This window comes from Rhincodon typus, chromosome 20 (assembly GCF_021869965.1).
Source record: "Rhincodon typus isolate 14 chromosome 20, sRhiTyp1.1, whole genome shotgun sequence".
Lineage (NCBI taxonomy): Eukaryota > Metazoa > Chordata > Chondrichthyes > Orectolobiformes > Rhincodontidae > Rhincodon > Rhincodon typus.
Window position 1 is genome coordinate 1,142,275 of NC_063351.1, and position 25,492 is coordinate 1,167,766.

The window sequence follows — 25,492 nt, forward strand, 5'->3', positions numbered from 1 at the left end:
TCACCTCCTCAAAAAAAATCAAGTTAGCAAGACATGACCTGCCCCGCACAAAGCCATGCTGATTGTCCCTAATTAGGCCATGCTTTTCCAAATATGCATAATTCCGATCCTTAAAAAGCAAATGTAGTATTTTGGACCTGTGACTCATCTTTCACAAGTGACACAGCTCCATCCTGCCTTGGCTGTAGTGCCACACCAGGTAAAGTGTTGGGATATCCCACATCTGGCTACTAATATTCCAGCTGCGCAAGTCTCCTGCTTCTCATACAAAGAAGGTTGCTAGGATTTAGCCGAGCATTGAGCTTACTGCCTTATGCTGATGACATACTCCTCATGGCAATCTATAAATGACTACAAGACCAGACCAGACCCTGGGAATTCAGTGCAAAGTAACTTACCTCCTGACTCCCCAAAGCATGTCCACCACTTACAAGGTACAAGTCAGGAGTGTGATGGAATTCTCTCCATTTGCTTGGATGACTACAGCTCCAACAACATTCAAGACGCTCAACACCATCCGGACAAGGCAGTCCACTTGATTGGGACTTCATCTAACACCTTTAACATTCAATACCTTCACCACGAATACACAGTAGCAGCAGTGTGTGCAACCTACAAGGTATGTGGAAAGAATTTGCCAAGGTTCCTTCGACTGCACCTTCCAAATCTGTGACCTCTATTACTTAGAAGGCCAGAGCAACAGAAACATAGGAATACCTTTACTGTCAAGTTTTTCTCTCGGCCATACACAATCTTGATTTGGAACTTGGTGCTCCTTCAATGTTGCTGGGTCAAAATGCTAGCATTCCTTTCCTAACAGCACAGTGGGTGTCCCTGCACTATATGAAATGCAACAATTTGAGAAGGCAAAACAAAACAAATAACTGTGGATGCTGGAAATCAGAAACAAAAACTGAAATTGTTGGGAAAACTCAGCAGGCAGCATCTGTGGAGAGAAAGCAGAGTTAATGTTTCAGATCCGGTGATTCTTCTGCAAAACAGTTCTGAGCACCACTTTCTTAAAGATTCTCTACGATTTCAGGGGCAAACTGGATGACATCCAGAGACAGGTGCTATGCTAATTTCTCCAGTAACATCCAAAACACTCATCCACCATCTAGGATGCTGCCAACGACATGAGCCCATACTGTCAGAAGTACATATTCATGAGCAGCAATCCTTGCAAGATTGTTACTATTCCTGACAGGAGAGAATTCTTGACTGGAGGTGACAATCTTCAAAATCCTGACCCTGTAAAAAAGATACAAAACTTTCACAAGGAGGAAAGGAGACTGCCTCCTCACGTCCTCAGGTTTGCAAACAGGATCTGTGTGTTATATGAAGCCATAAAATTGCTGGAAGAAAATCATTAGCGTATTTAGGAGTATTCATGAGGTGTAGGCATTTCTGCAGGTTTGGAGGTGGAAAGTCAGTATCTGGGTGTGAAGGCACACTGATACCTGACCACCCTTCCAAAGTAGAAAACTCAGTGTTAGGGCAGAGAACCACCTTTTATATCCCAGAAAAGGTCAATTAGTTTCTTCAAATCCAGGGATAAATTAGTGACCAGTAAATATCACAGCACAGTGTCCACCAGTTAGTTTATGGCTGTTGCTCAACAAATATAAGACATTTGGAGCAAGCCCATTCCTTGACCTAGAAGGGCAGTGACTTTGGCCTCCAGGTCTTATCAGTTGCCAGTTAGTCTTCCTTGGCTGGGCTAAATCAGATCCCCAGATCTGTGGCAGGAGGCAGGTGGTGATCCAGGCAAAAGACTTAAGCTCCTCTGGCAGGAAGACCTACCTCTCACCCATCAGAAGTCCAGAAAATTTGTCCCAATTTATCCTGGTGGAGGATGTCACAATGTAGACTACTGACAGTGACATACCCTCCGCAAGTCAACAGGTCTGTGACCATGAGGAATATATCATCACCATAAGGTGGTAAGCTCAATGCACAGCCAAATCCCAGCAACCATCTTTGGATGAGAAGCATGAGACTTGTGCAGCTAGAATATAATTTGCCAGATATGGCACATCCCAACAATTTCCTTGGTATGGCACCACTTCTGGGGCAGGAAGGAGCTATATCACTTGTATAAGATGAGTCACAGGTACAAGCAAAAATTGTAAGTAGGGAGGTAACAAAGGTATTAAACTAGTAAAAGATGAGGAAGGATGTTTAAGAAACATAAGCTGACTAAATCTAAACCAAACAGGGAAAGGCAGCATAGGAAAGAACAAATTAAGGGAGGATATTCATGATAAAGAAATAAATATAGTTATAGAAAATGAGTCTAAGAAGATGAAAAAACATAAAATGAGAGGAAAGCCTATCAAAAATTAGTTAAAATGTCTGTTCAGCAGTACACAGTGTTAATAATAAAACTGGGGAGCTGGGGACAATTATGTGTTGGGGGGAACTAGACATGGTAGGGATTATTGGTGCAAGATTACAGGAAAACCAGAATTGGGAATTAAATATTGCAGAGTATGATATATTTAGGAAGAAAGGGAGAGGGAAAGTGAAGAGGTAGAGCAACTGCTTATCTGGGATGATAAAGTGGCAGGAGAAAAAGGGGACACAGCAAGACAAAAATGGAATCTATATGGATTGTGATTTTTTTAAAAACAGCAAGTATCACACAGAGGTGCTGGTCATAGATCACCAAATAGTGGAAGGGAAATGGAGGAAAAATATGCAAATTAGGAAACTGTATTTTAAAACATCAGGGGGGTTTTCAGCTACACTGATACTACTGTAATTCAATAGGACAGACAGGAAAAGAGGATAAGGGAATGGGGTTCCTCCAATGTGTTAAAAAAATCCAACAAGGCAAGATTCACTATTGGATCTAATAACATGGAAGTAACCAGGTCAGATAAGAAAAGCAAAAGTTGTGAAACATCTGAGCAATAGTGATCATAATATAATATGCTTCAAGATAATAAAGGAGCAAGACCAAGTTAATAGATTGAATAAAAGCTGATTTTGTAGGGCTACAAACTGAGATCAGAACTTGGGAAAACAAAATGGGTAACAATATTGAAAAACACTTATGTTGATAAACACTGGAAAACATTTGCAATTATGTTCAAAGGGATGATATTTTTTCTAAAATGAAAGAATAAGCCAAAATACTATTGGGGCTCCCGAAATAAATAAAGAGATAAAGGAACAATCGAGGGTTAGGAAACAGACATACAGTAGGTACACAGCAGAGGAGTACATGTAATGAGATATTATGCCAACAAGCTTCCAATTATGGGGTTTATCACTCTTTCTCTTTTTTGAACAAGATGTAATGTGTTCAAAAATTGCAAGCCTCCAGTTCTCTGACAACTCCTATGCAACCAAAGCCTCTACTTTCTTTCATTCCTACTTTTCTCAGCAACTTAGGATGCTTGCTGTCTGTAGCTGACACTTCACATTGGAGTGCTGCCAACCTTCTATCTATTGACTCCTCTATTTGATCCAATTCAATTTGTTTATCTCCTTTATCTGATATTGGCACATCCTCCACTTTGTCAGGGAGGTACCAAGTACTCATTTCGTATCTCAGACAACTCTCTGCCTTCAAAAGATTATTTTGATTTTTGGCCCTAATTGGCCTTACTGTTCCTTTCATAATATATATCTTCATAAAAAACTTTAGTGTTCTCTTTTATCTGCTTTTGTTTCCAATGAACTGCACTAGATCCCTTATCAACTCTCTGAAAATAGGGAGTAGTACCTCTAACGGTATCATTATAAAAACTCAAAGTCTATAGAAAAACAGCACAAACAAGTAGGAAAATACAAGGAAAGGCCCACCTATTAGTCAACAGACATGATTTGTGAGCAGAATTAAGCCCTTCTCCTGATCAGGCTCTGAAATCCTGAGATTTTTCACGGGCATTCCAAAACTGGGGGGAGAAAGAAAGAATGAATGAATGAATGAAGGTAAGAAAGAGAGAGAGATAGGGGTAGAAAAAGCAAGGATGAAAGACAGGGAGAGAGAGAGAGAGAGAGAGAGAGAGAGAGAGAGAGAGAAAAAAGAGGATAGAGAAAGAAAGAGAGAGAATGACGGAGAGAGACAGTGAAAGTAAGAATGAAAAAAGAGAAAATTAAGGAAAGGAGACAGAGGCAGAGAAAGCAAGGTTGAAAGAAAGAGAGAGAGAAATAGAGATGAAGAGAGATAGAGATGGAGAGAAATATACAGAGGCAGAAAAAGAGAGCGAGAGAGAGAGGACAAAGTGTGAGAGGGAAACAGTGAGAAAGAGAGAGGGTGCGAGCAGGGGCACGTGTGTGGGGCACGTGGAGAAGCCATATTGGGGGGTGGAGTGCACATGGGGCCATGGTAGGGGTGTGTGGGAGGTGGGATGTGTGGAGGGGCTGGTGTGGGTTGGAGGCCCATGAGGTGGCAGGGTTGTGTGTGTGGGAAGCACATGGGGTGGTGCACATATGCATGCGCATTCATGAATATGTGTATGTGGGGGGTCACATGTGTGTCTGGGTTCACAGGCACACATGCTTGTGTGTGTGCATGTGCATGTGTGTGTGGGGTGGGGGGACATGAGTGTGGAGCAGGGAGTGCATATGTGCATGGGCCATGTGTGTGTTGGGGGGTGGCTCGTGTGCAGGGAGGTGTTTGTTGGGAGGTTTGCACATATGCGTTGTGTGTGTGCAGGGGAATTAATGTGTGCTCATGCGTTTGGGTGTGTGTATGCATGTGATCCGTGTGTGTAAGGGGCATGGAAGTGGAGTGGTGTGGGAGTGAGGCATGTATCTGTGTTGTGTGTGCATGGGATGGGGGTTGGTTATGTGTATGTGCAGGGGATCTTTGTGTATATGGGGGTCACGTGTGTGTGCGTTTTGTGATGTGGTGCACATGCTGGATGGGGGGAGCTGGGGTTTGTCCTGGATAATGTCAAGTTTCTCGACTGTTGTTGGAGCTGCATTCATCCGGGAAAATGGGGAGTATTCCATCACAATCCTGACTTATGCCTTGTAGATGGTGGACAGGCTTTGCGGAGTCAGAAGGTGAATTACTCATGCGGGATTCCTATTAGCCTTTGACCTGCTCTTGTAGCCACAGCATTTGTACAGCTAGTCCAGTTCAGTTTCTGGTCAATAGTAAACTCCAGGATGTTGATAGTGCGATATATGCACCAACGATAATGCCATTGAATATCAAGGGATGACAGTTAGATTCGCATTTGTTAAAGATGATCATTGTCTGACACTTGTATTGCACAAATGTTACTTGCCACTTGCCATCCCACCTATTGTCTATCTTGGCTAGACTGCTTCAGTATCCAAGGAGTCATGAATGGTGCTGAACATTGTGCAATCATCAGCAAACATCCCCACTTCTGATGGAGGGCAATCATTGATGAAGTAGCTGACATAAACAGAATAGTAATTATCCTGAGGTACTCCTGCAAATGAGATGACTGAACTCCAACAACCTCACTCATCTATCTTTCTTTACTCCAACCAGCGAAGATGTTTCCCCTGATTCCCAATGATTCTAGTTGAAACAAACAGATACATTTCTGGATTGTTTAAGAAGAATGAGAGAAGACAAAAAAAGAAAATGGAGCTAGGATAACTGACCTCCAGTGACCACAAACATCTTCCTATGTGCCAGGTATGACTTCAACCAGCGGAGACTCTGCCCCATTGATTCCAGTTTTGCTAGGGCTCCTTGATTCCAAACTCGATCGAATGCAGCCTTGATGTCAACGGCTGTCACTCTCACCTCACCTCTGGAATTCAGCTTTTTTTTTGTCCATGTTTGAACCAAGGCTGTAATAAGGTCAGGAGCTGAGCGGCACTAGTGGAACCCAAACCGGGCATCAGTGAGCAGGTTATTGCTGAGCAGGTGCTGCTTGATAGCAATGTTGATAATGCCTTCCATAACTTTAGTAATGATTGCGCGTGGACTGATGGGGTGATAACTGGTCGGGTCGGATTTGTCCTGCACAGGACACACCTCGGCAAGTTTCCACATCAGGTAGATGCCACTGTTGTAACTGAGCTGAAAGAGCTTGACTAGGGGAACGGCAAGTTTCTAGAGCACAAGTCTTCAGTACCATTGCCAAATGTTGTCAGGGGCCATAGCATTTGTAGTGTCCAGGGATGTGCAGGCTAGGTGGATTAGACATGGGAAATACAGAGATAGAGTAGGGGGTGTGGGACAGGGAGGGATGCTCTTTGGAGAGTCAGTATGGACTTGATGGGCCGAATGGCCTGCTTCCACACTGTAGGGATTCTATGATTCTATGGAGCCACCTACTTTGCAGTAATTAGCAATATCTAGTCCCCCATGTTCAGAAATGTTTTAGCTCAGAACTATCAACAAAATATCCCCAGAAATCTGTCTCATTCATCAGTTCGACAAAACAGAGATAACTCATTAGTAAAGATGCCTCTTGGTAAAGAAGCAGAATAGAAAACTGATAAGCTTTTTATTATTTTCATACACAATAATATGTATTTTCTAAACTATCAGAGATTCAATAAGATACTAACTAGTTTTATCACAGAACTGTCTACTTCAGTTTATTTTTTACGAAAGCAACTCCTGACTTCTATGTGTTTCTATCATTGAGTACCATTTCATTCCCTACTTTTATCTAATTTTATTCAGAGTCCCTATATTCCACATTTTGTTTATGGTGTTGTAATATGCTTTGGGACTTTACATGTGTGCCTACTTTTGATTCCTTCGTAAATCACACACTCAAGTTTGAGAATCATGATATCAGCCCCAATATTATAGTAAAAGTCCATCTAGCAGCGTTTGCCCTATGCATCTGTCAGTGCTAAAGCTTGGACAGCTTATAGATGCCATATGTTAACAATATAGTTTACTTTAGAACTGCATCACCTTAGAAGCATCTTGGGATTTATGTGGGAGGTTAAAAAAACAAACCTGAGCATCCAAGACAGACAAAACTAGGATAGTCTCACACAATAAACTGATATGGACTGCACATGTCATCAGAATGCCTGACACAAAACTGCACAAGCAGGTACAAAACTGCTCAAGCAGCTATTAATAGATATGCCAGACAGTTTGATCACACGGGACTAAAGAAAATGTGTTCACAACAATCACAAAACTTCCACAAAGTTCCATTAACATTGTGAGGCAGATGTTCAGTTGCAATTAGAAGGATGATTCACGGTAAGATTTTCTAACAAGATCAGTCACTGAGATGGAAAAAACTACTCAAATCAACAATCTGCTCCCAACTCTACCTAATGCTCTCTCATTGGGTGAACCTGTAAGGCCAAGATTGGTTCGTATCCTAAGTCATCTGTGAACTCACAGCCAACACCGGGCCATCTGCAAGGATGAATCATCTTTGACACGTGAGATTGCCACTTCTTTGCCACCCAGAATCATAGAATTGTTATAGTGGAGAAGTAAGCCATGTGGCCCATCGTGTCTGCCCCAACTGTCTGAGCATTTTGACTTACTAGCAATCTCCTGCCTTTTTCCCAGAGCCCTGCACTTTGTTTCTCTTTAAATAATCACCCAATACCCCAAATGCTCAACTTAACTTCTAACCACTTCAATTCGAGGCAGTGCATTCCAAACACTAACTACTTAAGGAGTCACAGAGTCACACAGCATGGAAACAGACCCTTTGGTCCAACCAATCCATGTCGAACATTATCCCAAACTTAACTAGTCCCACCTGTCTGCTTCTGGCCCATATCCTTCCAAACCTTTCCTTTTCATGTACTTATCCAAATGTCTTTTAAAAGTTGTAATTGTGCCCACTTTCACCATTTCCTCTGGAAGTTCATTCCACATGCGAACTCTCCGTATAAAAAGGTTGCCTCGCATGTCTTTCTTAAATCTCTCTGCTCTCACCTTAAAAATGTGCCCCCTTGTCTTGAAATCCCCCATCCTAGGGAAAAGATACCTACCATTATCCCTACCTATACCTCTCATGATTTTTTTAAACTTTTATAAGATCACCTCTCAACCTCCCACCCTCCAGTAGAAAAAAGTCCCATCCTATCCAGCCTTTCCTTACAACCCAAACCTTCCATACGCAGCAACAGCCTGGTAAATCTCTTCTGAACCCTCCAGTCCTATAACTGGGTGACCAGAACTGGACACAGAAAAGGCCTCACCAATGTCCTATACTTCGTGTGTTTTCTTCACCTTACATTAGCTTCGTTTGCAAAGCGCCCTTTGAGATTGAGCATTCCTCTAATCCTCCGAATTGAATTTCCAACACGAACCTTATGAGCTCTAAAATTTCCACCACACATTTCCTCCCACATCAATCACATGAAAGGATGTTTGAGGAGGTACCTTATGAGGAGAATTATTTGTAAATCTCATCTGCCTTTCACGTACTCATTACTCCGAACACTCAGCCCTTCCTTCGCCCAGGTGCAATACTAAACCCTGCCGCGAGGATCCGCTCGCTCCACTTCACAGGCGTCTCCTGAGATTGCTGCTTCACCTGCCTTTGATTGGTTGTTGAAATGTCCATCTGAGAGATTACGCCCGTTGGTTGATGGGAGTGTACCGGGGCGGGTGTGTGAAGCTGGGCGGAGCCGGCCGGCAGGTGAACCGGAACTGGGGTTATCTCATGTTCCCCACCAATGTTTGTTGTGGTCGCGCGACGGACCAACGGCCGGAGCGCAGCGCGTGCTCGGGATGGAGCGCGCGCGTAGGGGGGCCAGGACGGGACCGCGCAACCACTGCCAGCGCTTCAACTACATCTGCCTCAAAATTACCCTCATCGTTTACTCCACTTTCTTCTGGGTAAGTGGCAAAAGGGAGGGGCGGTGGTTGGGATCTTTATGTGAGTGTGTGTGACTCATAGCAACTCCGAGTGGGAGCTCAGCACAGGTAGACCCGGGATGGAGGTTGGAGAGCTCCCACCCAGAACGGTGAGTCCTTACCGTAGGGATTGACGTGCAGTGTTCACGCCCCGGCACAACTGCAAACTGTCCTTACACAGGAGTCCTAACCCGGGCAGAACCCGTTCAGAGGTGCCGGCTTGGAGAACTCCCACCCTGAGGCTTTGGCACAGAGCTACCAATGGAGACCCAGCAAGGAGTGTCGTTACTTTGAGGATCTGACAGGTTCACCCCCACCGCAGGGAGAGACCCCAACCAAGGTATACAACACAGTCTGCTTCCAACCGTGGAGACCTAGTGTGGTCCTGACAACGTGTCCAGCACAGAGCATCCCCTATGTTTAGACACTTGTACTTCACGCAGAGACCATTGTGCTTAGTTATAGCAATGGACCTGAAACCACAACACACTGGCATTCCTTAAAACTAGCGTTGAGTGTCGTGCCCGAACGTGTTTGAAGTTGTTACTCTTTACAGAGTCTAAATTCAGGCAGATATGAAAGAACAAACTTGCATTGTATTTAAACTTTTAATAAGCTCAAAATGCATGTCCCAATTGCAACCAATGAAACAGTTGTGCAGTTGAGTGGCAGTCAATGGGGTTGAGAGAGATGGTGCTGTGGCACTGTGTGTATTGTGGTAATTGTAGGAATCATGGCATCAGTTTATGCACTTCAAGGTTCCACAGTAGATAGTGGGCAAATAACCAATTGGTTCAGGGCTGCATGATCAGCAAACGTTGGAAGACCTGTGCTGTTCTTCACATTGTCATGGGACTCTTTATATTCAGAAGGCAGATTGTACTGTGTCAAGTCTTGTCTGAAAGACCAGACAGATGAAATACTTTTAAAGTGTACTCATTTTTGCAGTACAGGGTGCATAATAGCATACAGATTGAAGAATAAATATGGGCCTCCTTCTTTGCACTTCAATGAATAGTAGCATGGGATCTATTGCGTCCATCCATTCATAAACCAGGCAAATGGCACCCTGGTTTGACATCTCTTCTGGTTTGATAGTGCCACCCACAGCACAACACTCCTTCAGTACTGAATTGGAGTCGGACTAAAGTTACAAACCCAAGATGTAACCCACAGCTCTGTAGCTCAGAGGCAAAAGTTCTAGCAGTAAAATAAGGCTTTTATGTGACTTCGTTTTTGTATGGTGAATATTAACATCCCTGAGATCCCCTGGCATGCATTCCTCTTCCTAGATGAGGTTGTGCAGGTGTACCAGGAGTGTATCTCTGCTGAATTTCAGAATATTGCCAGGGATTCCAGCTACTCCAGAGACCTTTTGTTTTTCAGAACAAAACCAGAAGTTGCTGGGAAGTTCAGCAGGTCTGGCAGCATCTGTGAAGAAAAAATCAGAGTCAATGTTTCGGGTCTGGTGACCCTTTCTCAGAATCTTTTATTTTTCAACTGTCACATGGGGCTGTCAACTTTCTTGCTGACTTGGTAGCTGGGAGCCTGATTTGGATATGATATTGAGGAATGAAATTGAAGTCATTCAAATTGAATACAGAATCTTGGTTGACAGCTTCTGCAAAATGTTCTCTCCACTGAGCACTCACTGCTTGTCTGCCCTCGATCAGCTCCACTCCATATTTGGTTCTCTGTGATCTCCAAGTCAACTTCGCATTTCAAGCCTAGGTTTCATGTTGATTAAAATAGTCAATTTATTGTCTGTAACAGTAAAGAAGAAGGTACATTATGCAGTGAGGGCACCTTCATGTTTGAGAAGGGAGAATGCCTTGTTTGCCATTGCATTCCTTGGGGAGAAGTTTGAGATTAAGTTGCCTGTTATGTTAAGGTGGTTCCTAAAGGCTCTACTGTGGACACTATGACATGCAGGAAGTTGTTAGAATGAAATCCCTGAAATTTGATTATCAATGCTAGTGATGCTTTCACAGTCTAATTAGTGGAGTTTAGTGAGCTACAAGAGTCAATTTAGAGTTTGGCCAGTGCATGATCTTGACAGTGCTGAAGAAACAGCACATGACATTAATAATCCTCTTTAGCCATAGGTGACGCCCCAGAAGAATGGAGAGGAGTCAATGTTACGCCCTTTTTAAAGAAGGGCAACAGGGATAATCCAGGAAATCACAGACCAGTGAGCCTATGATAGTTTCAGATTTGAGAAATCATAGATCATAGAATCCCTACAGTGTGGAAACAGGCCCTTCGGCCCAACAAGTCCACACACAACCTTTAAAGCATCCCACTCAGACCGATACTGCTATAACCCACCTAATCTACACATCCCTGAACACTATGGGCAATTTAGCATGGCCAATCCACCTAGCATGCACATCTTTGGACTGCGGGAGGAATCTGGAGCACCCAGAGGAAACCCTTGCAGACATGGGGAGAATGTGCAAACTCACACAGACAGTCGCCTGAGGGTGGAGTTGAACCCGGGTCCTTGGTGCTGTGAGGCAGCAGTGCTAACCACTGAACCACCATGCCGCCCTCATAGTGGTAAGGAAATTATTGGAGATGATTCTTAGGGACAGAATTTACTTGTATTTGGAAAATAATTTACTTATTAGGGATAGACAGCATGGCTTGGTGTCGGGAGGTCTTGGCTCACAAATTTGATTGAGTTTTGTTTAGAGGAAGTGATGAAGATGATTGAGGGTAGAGCAGTGGATACTGTTTGCATGGATTTTGCTAAAGCATTTGGCAAGGTCCCTTGTGTTAGGCTGGTCCAGAAGGTTAAGTCACATGGGATCTACAGTGAGTTGGTAAGTTGGATACAAAATTGGCTTGGTCATAGCACGGTGGCTCAGTGGTTAGCACTGCAGCCTAACAGCACGAGGACCAGGGTTCAATTCCACCCTCGGGTCATTGTCTTTGTGGGGTTTGCACATTCTCCCCGTGTCTGTGTGGGTTTCCTCCCACAGTCCAAAGATGTGCAGGCTAGGTGGATTGGCCATGCTAAATTGCCCATAGTGTTCAGGGATGTGTAGATTAGGTGGGTTATGGTGGTGTGGGTCTGGGTGGGATGCTCCAAGGGTCTATGTGGACCTGTTGGGCCGAAGGGCCTGTTTCCACTCTGTAGGGAATCTATGATCTATATAAGATGGGGTAGTTGTAGAGGGGTGATTTTTCCACTGGAGGTATGTGATCACTGGTGTTCCACAAGACTCAGTGCTGGGACCTCTGTTGTAATTTATATAAACGATTTGGATGAAAGTGGGTGGTCTGGGTTAATATGTTTGTAAGCGACATGAAAATTTGTGGAGTTATGGATAGTAAGGGAGGATATCAAAGAATACAGCAGCATATAGATCATTTGGAAAATTGAGCAAAGAGATTGCCAAAGGAGTTTGATCCTGATAAGTGTGATGTGATGCATTTTGGGAGATGAAGTGCAAGGGGGAAGTATACAATAAATGGCCAGGCAGACACATCTTGGGATGCAAGTCCATAGTTCCCTGAAAGCAACAACACAAATGGATTAGGTGATAAAGAAGCTGTATGGCATGCTTGCCTTTATTGGTTGGGGCATTAAGTATAAAAGTTGCCGGGTCATGTTTAGCTGTATAAAGCAGGTTGGACAAACTTGAATCATTTTCACTAGAGCATTGGAGGCTGAGGGAGCAACCTGATAGAAGTATATAAAATTGTGAGACATGGATAAGGTGGATAGGCGGAGCCTTTTTCTCAGGGTGGAAATGTCAGGTACAAGGAGGCATAGGTTTAAAGTGAGAGGGGGAAATTTTCAAGGAGATAGAACATAGTACAGTACAGCACAGGAACAGGTCTGTTGGCCCACAATGTCTGTGTTGGCCATAATGTCATTTTAAACTCATCCCACCTGCCTGCACATGGTCCCTAGCCCTTTATTCCCTATCTGCTATTAAACATTGCTATCATATTTGCTTCTACCAACTCCCCTGTCAGCACATTCCAGGCACCTGCCACCTTCTGAATAAAGAAGCCTTTTTCACACATCACCTTTAAACTTTTCCCAGATCATCTTGAACCTATATCCCTTAGTGTTGACAATTCAATCCTGGGAAAAAGACTCCACACTATTCAATACCTCTCATAATCTATATACTTACATCAGGTTGCCCCTCAGCTTTCAAAACTAGCGAAAACAATTCAAGTTTGTCCAACCTCTCCTTATAGCTACTACAAAAATGTGGCATTTTATAAATTCCTACTTTAGAAATAAAACCAGTCTGTCTCCAAACTAAAACATAAACAGATTCCAAACAAGGCCTCACACCTAACATGCATTGTCTGACCTAAAATGTCACCCCTTCTTTATGCTGGTAAAGCCTTTAGTTCTCTCAAGACCGTGACTTGAAAGGAATCCGGGGATTTACATGTACGTATTAATCAATTAAAACCTTCCAACTGATTAACGATTTAACAGCATCTTGGGTTTGTTTAATACATCCTCATCAGTGGTGTGACCCTTTGATTCTTTACTTATAACTTCTGTGTCAGATACTATTTCTGTCACTAACACCTGAAGAAAGAGCAAGGCTCCGAATGCTTGTGTTTTCAAATAAACCAATTGGACTTTTTCTGGTGTCATGTGATTTCTGACCTTCTCCATAATCGTGAAGTGTTTCAAGAGGCTGGCCATGGCCCACATCAGCTCTCGTCGTCCAGCCTGCCTTGATCCCCCACAATTTGTCTATTAACATAGCAAGTCCACAGTGGACGCTATTTCCTTAGCCCTGCGCTCATCCCTGGAACGTCTGGGCAATGATCAATCCCACGTCAGACTCCTGCTCATCAACTAAAGGTCTGCCTTTGACACAGTTATCCCCTCCAGACTGATCTCAAGACTCCGAGACCTTAATCTCGGCTGTGCACTCTGTAACTGGATCCTCAGCTTTCTGACCCACAGACTGCAATCATTGTAGAGAGACAACTGCACCTCCTCCACGTTAAAGCTCAACACTGCAGCACAGCCCCACCCCTCAAGGATGCGTCCTCAGTCCCCTGCTCTGCCCCCTGTGTTGCCAAATTCCAAATGAACACCATCTACAAGTTTGCTGACGACACCACTGTGGTAGGAAGGATATCTAACAATGAGTCAGAATGCAGAAAGGAGATAGAGTTCTTGGTGACATGGTATAATGAGAACAACCTTTCTCTCAACATCTGCTAAACTGAAGAACTGATCATTGACTTCAAAAAGAAAGGAGGAGACCCCCCAACCCCGCCACTCACATCTACATCAACAGTGCCGGGGTTGAGAGGGTGGAGCGCGTCAAGTTCTTAGGAGTGACGATAACCGACAACCTGTCCTGGACTTTCCACGTAGATGCGATGGTCAGGAAGGCACAACAACGTGTCTTCTTTCTCAGGTGGCTTAGGAAATTTGGCATGCCCATAAAAGGACCCTCACCAACGTTTACAGATGTACCATTGAAAGCATATGTCTGGGTGCACAATGGTCTGGTATGGCAACTGCAGTGCTGAAAATCATAAGAAAGTACAGAAGGTTGTGTGCACAGCCCAGACGGTCACAGAAGCCAGCCTTCCTTCCATGGACTCCACTTACATGGCTCGTTGCCACAGAAAAGCTGCCAGCATCATCGAAGACCCATACCCCAATAATGGTCTCCTACAATCTCTTCCGTCACGCAGAAGATACGGAAGCTTGAACATAGACCAGCAGATTCAGGAACAGCTTCTTCACGGCCATCATTAGACTTTCTAACTTCAAACAATGCTGATCTTGCTAATGTTGACCTTGCCTAATGCATACTGTGTGTGCCATAACCTCAAGTTTTTTTTTTCACCCTATTATCTGTATGACCTTGCTTACTATGATTTGCCTGTGCTGCTCGTAAACAAAGCTTTTCACTGTACTTATGTACATGTGACAGTAAATAAATAAATCAAATTAAATAAATAAATAAAATCAGACTATGGAGTTACAGAAAGCTGTAGCACAGAAGGAAGCCATTTAGCTGTTTGGGTCTATTCTGGCACTCTGTAAGAGTGACACAAATATTCCCACTTTGCTGCCCTATCTATTAAGCCTGTAATTTTTAAAAAAAATTAAGTTTGCAGCACGTGTGTGTTAGCCTTTAGTGACTTATCGACAAGGACACCCAGGTCCCTTTGTACGTTAACAATGCAGTTTCCTTACCATTTAAGAAACACTTTGCAAATCTGTTTCTCCTACTAAAGTGGTTGACCTCTTGTTTTTCAGTATTATATTTCATTTGCCATGTTTTTGCTCATTCTTTAAGCCTGTCTGAATTCCCCTGAAATTGTTTTACATCTTTCTCAGAACAGATTCCTACTTAACTTTGTATCATCTGCAAATTTGGAAAAACTTCCATATTATGTAGAATTCCATAGAATAAACAGAAACAGGTCATTTAGTCCAACTTGTCCTTGCTGGTGTTTATGCTTTGCTGCAGTCTCCTTTCGCCCTTTCTATCAGGATAACTGTCAATTAATTCCCTTCTCCTTTTTATGCTTATCTCGAGTTCACATCATTACTGTTTGTCTCAGTCTTTAGTAACAGCACCACTCCTTAGATAAATATGTTCCTTCTGATTTTCTTAATTTTTCTTCAGCACCTGATTGAATGATATTTTTGGCCTCTAGATTTGCATTTTCCCATCGTGGAATCACTGTTCGTGTATCTACTCTATAAACACCTTTCATAACTTTAAAGGTTCCTGTTAGGCTACCCCTTGTTCTATTCTAAAAAAATCTATTCTGTACATCTTTTCCTGATGGGTAAAACCTCCCAGTCCTGGTATTACCTTTGTAAATATTCTTTGAAAAAACAAAATGCTCTGGATGCGGGAAATTTAAAAGAAAAACAGAAGATGTGTGAAATATTTGGATATGGCATCATCTGTGAAGAGAGTTAATGTTTCAGTTTGATAAACTTCTATCAGAACTGGCACAAGTTTAAAATATAAAAGGCTTTGAGCGTTGAAGGAGAGAAGGGTGGAAGAAGAGTAGGATGATATGGTGGAAGCCAGGAAAGATCAATTTATAATTGATATGAAAAATCAAAGTGAGGCGTAACCAAACAAGTAAAACAGTACAAGAGTTGCTCGTTATCTGAATGGCAATGTAGCAACTGTTCAAACGAATTAAAGGAATCACCTATGCAGCATGTCTGGCTGAAGCTGGATGAAAATGCTTCTGCCTTCTCTTTTGCACTGCTATTCTGAGTTTCCCCATCATTGACGATGGGTATCTTTGTGGAGTCATCTCCTCCTGTTAATTGATTAATTGTCAAAACATATGATCCAGGAACACAAGGAGTAGGCCATCTGGCCCTTCGAGCCTGCTCTGTCATTTAATAAGATCATAGCTGATCTTTTCATGGCCTCAGTTCCAATTACGCACCCTCTCACCTTAACCCTTAATTCCTTTACTATTCAAAAAATTATCTATCTTAGCTTTAAAAACATTCAATGAGGAAGCCTCAACTACTTCACTGGTAGGGAATTCTGCAGATTCACAACCCTTTGGGTGAAGAAGTTCCTCCTCAATTTAGTTCTAAATCTGGTCCCTCTAATTTCAGGCTATGCCCTCTTGTTCTAGTTTCACCCGCCAGTGGGAGCAACCTCCCTGCTTCTACCTTGCCTAATCCCTTTATAATTTTATTTGTTTCTATAAGATCGTCCCTCATTCTTCTAAATTCTAATGAGTATAGTCCCAGTCTACTCAGTCTCTCCTCATAAACCTCATATTGTTCAAGTATTAGTCCCCTTTTACTATTATTCCTACCAAATTGGATGACTTCACATTTATCAGCATTGAATTCCCTCTGCCAGACTTCGTCCACTCACTCAAACTACCAATATCCCTCCGCAGACTTTGAGTCCTCTGCACACTTTTCTGTACCACTCATCTTAGTGTCATCCACAAACTTTGACACAGTACACGTGAGCCCCAACTCCAAATCATCTATGTAAATTATAAACAGTTGCAGCCCCAGCACTGATCCCTGAGGCACACCCCTAGTCAAGGTTTGCCAACTAGAAAAGCACTCACTTATCCCCAGTCTGCTTCCTGTTATTTAACCAATCCTTGATCCATTAACACTTGACTCAAACCAGTCCTTTGGAACTCTGCCAATTTGGTCAGTAGGGATGTGACCAAACCATCTTTGGTGATAGACATTGGAGATCTCCCAACCAGAGTAAATTATGTGCACTTGCCATCCTCCTCCTTCCAATTGTGTTCAATATGGAGTGGTACTGATTTAATAGCTGAGTGGAAATAATATAATCTGCAGGACATTTCCTTGGCATGAGACTTTGAAGTTCAGAGTTGATGTTGCGGACTCCCAGGCTAATACCTTCCAAATTGCGTGAAACTGTGCCACTGCCTTGGGTGGGTCTGTCCTGTTAGTGAGACAGGATGTACTCCGGGATAGTGATGGCACCTGGAACTTTCTCTGTAGGCTTTGTTTCCATGAGTATGAGTGTTGGACCATTGCTGACTAGTCTCTGGAACAAGTGTTCTTATTTTGTACATGATCATCAGTCATCAAGAAGACATGGACAATTAATGACAGTAATATCTATTACAAGTGTACTTTTGTCAGCTTAAATTGGAAGACTTGTTAACATCACAGATTGTCCCTGTTGGTTTCCACTCATTTTTTTTTTCCTCTTTCTCCTATTCCCCTCTACTACTACTGTGATTCTCTCCACCTGTCACATTTTCTTCTGTTAGTTTTTAATTCTTTTCCAGGATGTGGGCATTGTTTGTTGCTTATTCCTAATTAGCCTTAAGAACATGATGGTGAGCTGCCATCTTGAACACTTGCAGTCCACATGCAGTAGGTACACCCAGCAAGGAGTTTTCCTGATACTGAGGGCAGTGACTGGTGAAAGGACCTTTTTGAAATCAAAAAGAACTTGCTGTTATTGTGGTTAAGGAGTCAATGCTGTTCCTTAAATTGTACATTGAGATTTTTAAGTTAATTCCTTTCATGGGTTTAAACAGAAGTTTAATCTTGAAGGATATTTGATTTGCAGTTTCCTTCTGCTACTAATTGTGAATTCTGTGGGAGGCTGGTGTTCTTGATGTTTGATCAATAGCTTTTATTCATTTGTGGGATGTGGGTATCATTGGCTGGCCAGCATTTATTGTCCTTCCCTAGTTGCCATTGAGAAGATAGTGGTGAGCTGCCTTCTTGAATTGCTGCAGTCCACCTGTTGTGGGTTGACCCACAATTTCATTAGGGAGGGAATTCCAGGAGTTTGACCCAGCGACAGTTCACTTATACATATTTGGTATCACATTTAAAACTAATCTCAGTGGTTATGGAAATAGTGCATGTTAAATGTTGTGGAGTTTTGACTGTATCCCCAATTTCTTTTATTTGTGCTGACATTTTATAAGTTGAAAGGTTACACACCATTCATATATTTGGAAGTCCTTCACTTTACGTATGTTTCTTTTTGTGATGATTTTTTTAAAGCCTTAAATAAAGCAAGTGACGTTGCATATTACTAGGTAGCCATAACAGAGGTCCTGTCACGTTTGCACATACATTTTAGTACTGGACATATATGAAAGAAGAAATGAGCTTTGGTTGCCAATCAACAGTTGTGAGAGACTAATTGCAGCAGATGGTTTAGTTGATAATATCAAGTAAATAGTTGACCTGGAGACTTTGCAAAAGCATTTCTAGGTTGATTACATGTTAGTATGCATTAGAAATGCTGTTAACTGACATTGGCATGCTTCCCAGATAAATATTTGCCTTTGCTTACCTACTTGAAACCTTTTAAAATCTTTGTTTTGATGAATGCAAATGCTCACTTTTTCCCCTCTCATTGTTTAGACAAGCAATACAAAAGTTATTTTCTACTAATACATTATGTGAAAGGAACCAGAAGAGCAGCTTAATTATTTGCTGCAAATATTATATTGATGATTTCACAATAACCTGATAAAATGTATGGTATAAAAGAGATGAGTGGCCAATGCTTTGTGATGAAACAGCCTAAAGAAGCATTGTGAAATTGAGGCTACATAAATTCACCCTTTAGGTTTTGTGGCTTCAGAACAAAAGTGGGACAGGCACAAATGCTTGACAAATTTATTCCTTACCATTCAGTGCCTCAGATTGCAAAATAAGCCTATGTTCTTTTCAAAGTCATTGTGATTAGGTGAGAGCAGGGTAACCACCAACAATTCTTCACTAGATTATTTTGATGCATCAAAGGCAAAAATAAACTAGTTTTTTTTAATTACAATGATAAAACAACAAATTAATCACAAATAATTGGTAGCTGGCCAGGCTGAATTAATAGTGTTACTGCAGCTGTGATAATAGGAATAATCTGTGCTACTCACAATCCACAGGATAGCATATTTGCAGGAAAGTTGTGTGGTAACTGATTACTGAGCTGAAAAACCAGCTGCTAATAACAACATACAAGAAGAAGAACAAAAACAAAGTTGCTGGAAAAGCTCAGCAGGTCTGGCAGCATCTGTGAAGTTAAAAACAGAGTTAACGTTTTGGGTCTGGTGACCCTTAGTTCTGAGGATGGTTACAGGACCCGAAACGTTAACTTTGTTTTTTCCTTCACAGATGCTGCCAGACCTGCTGAGTGTTCCAGCAACTTTGTTTTTGTTCCTGATTTACAGCATCTGCAGTTCTTTCGGTTTTTACAAGAGGAAGAAGCATTTTTGGGGTTTATGATCCAGAAGATTTTTGCCTCAAAGAGTAATGGCATGGAGAAGAAAGGATACAGATACTTCTAAACCCAGGAATGAGTGGTAGATGATGTAGGCAAGGAGACACAGTACAACAAAGTCTTGGCTGAAGAGCATCCTTTGATAACATTTTCTTAAGATTAACAATGTGTATCAGTCTTTCATTAAAACATCCATCTGTCCTATTTTATAAGGCTTATCCTGGTCACTATCATCTTTGCTGACACTGCAGTATTGGTAATGAAAATTCTGGTCAAGCTGAAGGTGGTTCAAAATTCTTTATGGTAGAGAGAAGGAATCTTGAGAACTGGAAATTTACTAGAGCTAATTGTCTGAGATACCAGAATGTAAAGGTGTAGGTCAGGGTAGAATTTTGAGAGGTATAGACTGGCATTGCAGACTACTAAGGATTGTACCTTTTTACATGTAGACCCATACCGAGATCTGTTCAAAGCCACTAGGTCAGAAAGAAAGATTTAGACGTGACTTGTTTTATTTAATTGATGGAAACCTGTGAGGGGTCAAACACACTTGTTCGAGATAATTTACCAAGAAACAATTCCCCGTAGTGGGAATTAGGATTGAAAGTTTGCTGAATGTCATAGAGGGCTTTGACTGGCTCAGGGATTTATGGAAAGCAGTGTACAGAAGGTAGAATACTGAACATAAATGAAAGCAAAGTACTTCTGCAGAAGATAAAGGAAGTGTTAACTGTCTTTTGCCGTGCACCCTCAACATCTGTTCCACTCACTGTTCCTCCCACTTTGTCAATAGTACATATACCAGCATTTCCAGCCCCCTATAGTTTCAAGAAGTGTCATATTGGGTTTGAAACATTAATGTTGACTCTCTCCATGGATATTGCCAGGCCGGCTGACTTTCTCCAATACTTTGCTTTTATTTCAGATTTCCAGCTATTGCAATATTTTGCTTGTATATCTTCAAAATAAGATATTTATAATCCATTTGTAAAAAATGTGGCTGAGTGAGAATGAAAAAGTAGCAATCAAAAAGTAGCTGTCAAGACTATCTCTGATCAGATGGAATATTGTGATTCCTGCTACCTGTTGATTGTAGTTATAGAGTAAGGTATTACCAAATTTTCGATCTGACACCCTGCCTTCTGAGCTATGGTCCATTGTTTTGCATTGGGGCAGACTTCCATTCTATCTTTCTTCTTGACCTCGCAGGTTGCATATATGTCAAACGTGTTGGGCAGAATGAATTTCTGAGGGACCTTCTTCTCAACTGCTGTTAAATTCCCCCTAATCTTTTCAAAGATCCTGGCTGTTCTGATTGTTGCGAAGTTGGGTACAGTATGTGTGGATTGGGTGGCAGGAAGTTTGAATTTGGTGTTTGTAAAATGCTAGTGGGGAAGGATTGCACGGTTCCTTTAAAAGATGTGATTTTTCTGTGCTCTTCAATTTTAAATGGATGTCTTGTGAGCAGCAGCTTGAAAGTTTGCAAATACACAGAGAGCACCCGAATTGAAACACTTGTATGGAAAGGCTGTACAGTTAGCAGGCCAAGCAGCATTTTTTACCAAGACAATAAGTTTTGAATTTAGACAATCAATTTGAACCACGTAGTTAGAGAAGGGTCTAGGCCCGAAACGTCAGCCTTCCTGCTCCTCTGATGCTGCTTGGCCTGCTGTGTTCATCCAGCTCTACACCTTGTTATCTAAATTTAAATCTGATGGTTTTGACAACATGGATCAATCCTATTGTAAGAAATTGATATGTCGTTAAGGGTATAAAAGAAGGGGCCAATTGGAGAAAGACAGGAGAGCTAACTGCCATCCACCAGAGTTAATAGCCCTCAGCTCTTGAGAGAATCACTGGCTCTCACGGAATTCTCTATGCCTTAGCGAAAGCACCATCTAAATATTAACGGTACCCATGACACAGCTAGTTAATATTCCTGATGGAAGAATCGATGGAGAAGGCATTTCTGACAGAAGAATTGACAGAGTAGGCAGAGAGCATTCCGGAAGACACGTAACCTGGCTGTAATTTCTAGAGACTAAATTCTATCGTTATATATATGAATGAGACTTGTATTTATTAGAACAGCATACTATTAGAATCTTGCTGTATTTGGTTTGTTATTAGTTTAATTATTTGTTCACTGTTAGAGTTAGATAAATAAATTGTTACTTGTTGATTTGTAAAGTGAGTGTCGGGGAGTTATTTTGTTTAACCACTAGAAGTTGCTGAATGGCAGGTTACACCACTGTTCACATTCCTTTTCACAGGTTATAAGGTGAGGTGCTCCTGTTTGAGTATTTTGGTGTTAGTTCCTGGTTGGTGGCGGGGGGGGGGTCAACTTCCGCTTTATAACATTTTGGGGGCTTGTTGTCTGGGATTTGGGCAATCTGAACAGATTTAGAATACAAAAGTTCCCAGTAGATTTAAACAGACTTGGGGACTAGTGTCCTAGATCTGTAGATAAAATTCAAGTGAGAAGTGGAAAATCTGTATAATTTCGGTTTCTTGGTTAAATCATAAATGGGGAAATGGCTCTTAATGTTGCTAAAGGGGTTCTGGGGGTTGAAAATGTGACAAAAGAAGCCCAAGAGTGTGGAAAAGAGGTGAAAGGCCTTGGGTGTTTTCACTGCAAGATTGTGGGGGACACAAAGTAATGGTGCTGGTGGTTTAAGAAAGGCACTGGGAAAAGGGATGCAGTAAAAGAGGATAAACCAGTGGAACTGGTTGACATAGTGAAGGAATTCCCAAGAGAAGTCAAGGAGCTGCAGGAGAGCACACAGTCTAGTCACGGGCTGGTTAGTAAGATAGCGCCTGATCTTTTCAAAGACTTGACCTATATTGGTAAGACTTACTCAGGTAGGTAAAGAAGTTAAAATGTTGAGAGATATGGGAGCTAGTCTGTCCCTAATAGTAAGAGATGAAAATGTTTGCACTCCTTCTGAAATATTGCCCGAGAGAGCAGTAATCTGTGGAATATACGGAGAGAGGAGTAGTATTGCCTGTGTAAGGTAAGACTAGGAAATCCAATCAGGACTGGGAAAGCGATATTGGAAGTGATGGAAAAAAAATTGACTATTCCAGGAGTACAGTTTATTCTTGGAAGCGATATAGTTAGATCACAGGTGCGAGTGATGCCCATTTTAAGTAGAAAAGCCAAAAGAAAACCCAGGGACTGAGGAGTTAAAAGAAAATTGCCTTGGAATTTTTCTGGACTGTGTGGTGACGAGATCCCACAGCCATAAGTCAAAACAAGAAAGAAAAACAAAAGAGAAAGATGAAGGCATAGAGATCTGGTTAGCTGACACCTTGTTTGATGAAATGGTAAAAAGAAAAACTTACAGGTAGAGGATCAGCAGAGGTGTTTAGTTCTGAAAGATTAATGGACTTACAACAAAAAGATGAAATGATAAAGGATTTATGATATAAAGCCTACTCGGAAAAGGAATCGGTGTATTCCAGAATGCTATTACCTTAAGGATAAATTCTTAAGGTGGAAATGGAGACCTTGGCAGGTTAGAGCAGATGAGAAATGGGCAGAAGTTCACCAGATTGTGTTGTCTGTAGAATACAGACAGGAAGTATTGCAGGTAGCATATGAATTACCTGTAGGAGGTCATCTAAGAGTGGGGAAGACTCAGGCTAAGATACAGAAGCATTTTTATTGGCCTGGATTACATAAAGATGTAGTTGAATTTTGCTGTACCTGTTATATGTGTCAGATGGTAGGAAATCCACAGGCAGTGATAAAACCAGCCCCATTGATGCCAATTCCCACATTTGAAGAACCTTTTTACATTGGTTATAATTGTGAAGGTCCCCTCCGTAAAACCAAAAGTGGGAACCAGTATTTGCTAATGATAACGGATGTGTCTACCAGGTTTCCAGAGGCAGTTCCATTATGGAATGTCAAGGCAGATAGGGTTGTGGAGGAGTTGCCTGCTTTCGTTACCCATTATGGACTACCTAGGGAGATTGGGGGTCCAGTTTTACTGCCAATTTATTTAAGGAGGTCATGGATAGCTTAGGCATTAAACACTTTAAATCAAGTGCGTACCATCCCTGATTCCTAGGGAGCATTGGAAAGGTGGCATCAGACCCTGACGATAATGTTGAGGACTTATTGCCAGGATTACCCCAATGATTGGGATAATGATAACCCATTTATATTATTAGCTGTTAGAAATGCTCCAGATGAATTGACTCAGTTTACTCCATTTGAGTTGATAATCGGACAGGAAGTAAGAGGGCCTTTAAAATTAATTAAGGAAAAGTTGATGGGTCCAAAGTCAGAGATCTCACAGTTGGATTATGTATCTGAGTGAGAGAAAGATTAAACAGAGTAGGTGAATTAGCTAGATGACAGTTGAAGGTGGCACAACATCTAATGAAGCAAAAGCAGCGAAGAAATCTAACATTCGTACATTTGCTCGTGGGGATAAAGTATTGGTGCTGTTACCCATGGTCGGAGATCCCTTCAAAGCAAGGTTTAGCAGACCCTATTAGATTGAGAAGAAGTTAAGTCAGGTGAATTATCTTGTAAAGGTGACAGATAGGAAAAAAAATTATCGGGTATGTCATGTGAACATGCTGAAACCTTAGTAATGACAAGGGAACCAGAGAAACCGGTAATAGTTACTGCCACTCAGAGTGAGGAATCAAATCCAGATGATTTGGATTTTGATGTGCCTCAGAATAGATTGAATAATGGGGAAGCCCTTAAGGAATGGGATAGGGTAGTGAGCTATCTGACCCAGAACTGAATTAAAAGACATGTTACAATGCTATGAGGATCTACGTAGAAATAGAATGGGGAGAACTGTTGACGTAGGGAATGCAGTTCCAATAAAACAGCACCCCTACAGGCTTAATCCTCTCAAAGTAGTGCAGGTTCAGATGGAAGTGGAAGCATTGCTCCAAGAAAATATCATAGCAAGCATGGAGAAAGACATGAAGACTTTGGAACTTGGGGCAGTTAGTAGTGATATCTTGGGGACGGTCCATATCACAGTAGAAAGCTGTTGGAAGTACTAGACTATATGAAGGTGGATAAATCTTCTGGTCCTGATCAGAAATATCCAAGAACCTTGCAAGAGGCTAGAGAAGAAATTGTGGAGGCCCTGGCCAATATATTTACATCATTGTTAGCCACCGGTGAGGTCCTGGAAGACTGAAGGGTAGCAAACATTGTTCCCTTATTGAAGAAGGTCTGCAAAGAAAAACCTGGAAATTATACACCAGTAAGCCTAACACCTGTGATAGGTAAGTTACTTGAGAAGATTCCGAGGGATACAGATGCATTTCGAAAGACCAGGTTTGATTAGGAGTAGTCAGCATGGCTTCGTGCGTGGGAGATCATGCCTCACAAGTTTGTTAGAGTTCTTTGATGAAGTGACCAGGAAGGTCAATGAAGGCAAGGCAGCGGATGTAGTCTATATGGATTTCAGTAAAGCCTTTAATAAGGTTCCAAATGGTAGGCTGCTCTGGAGGGTTAAATCGAGTGGGATCCAGGGAGAGTTGGCAAATTGAATACACTATTGGCTTGATGGTAGGAAGCAGAGAGTAATAGTGGAAGGATTCTTGTTGGACTAGAGGCCTGTGACTAGTGGTGTGCCTCAGGGATCAGTGCTGGACCATTGCTGTTTGTTATCTATATCAATGGTTTGAATGAGAATGTACAAGGCATGATTAGTAAGTTTGCGGATGACACTAAAATTGACAATATCATGGACAGTGAGGAAGGTTATCAGAAATTGCAGCAGGATCTTGATCAGCTGGGGAAGTGGGCTGAGTATTGGCAAATGGAGTTTGATATAGATAATTGTGAGGTGTTGTATTTTGGAAAGTCAAATCAAGGTAGGAGTTTCATGGTGGAGTGTAGTGGAACAGAGAGACCTTGGAGTTCAGGTACACAGTTCTCTGAAAGTGGAGTCACAGGTAGACAGTG

The 25,492-nt window shown here is 41.9% G+C and overlaps 1 protein-coding gene across 3 annotated transcripts in view; it reads left to right on the forward strand.

The window, feature by feature from the left end:
• The first annotated feature begins 8,554 nt into the window (after positions 1–8,554).
• The window catches only part of tspan15 (tetraspanin 15), a 121,628-nt gene continuing 104,690 nt past the window's right edge, over positions 8,555–25,492 (forward strand). For all 3 annotated transcript variants that reach the window (XM_048609037.1, XM_048609036.1, XM_048609038.1), the window contains exon 1: positions 8,555–8,779. In XM_048609037.1, the coding sequence (XP_048464994.1) occupies positions 8,672–8,779 (108 nt within the window). In that variant the 5' untranslated portion in view covers positions 8,555–8,671. The remainder of the gene's footprint in view (positions 8,780–25,492) is intronic.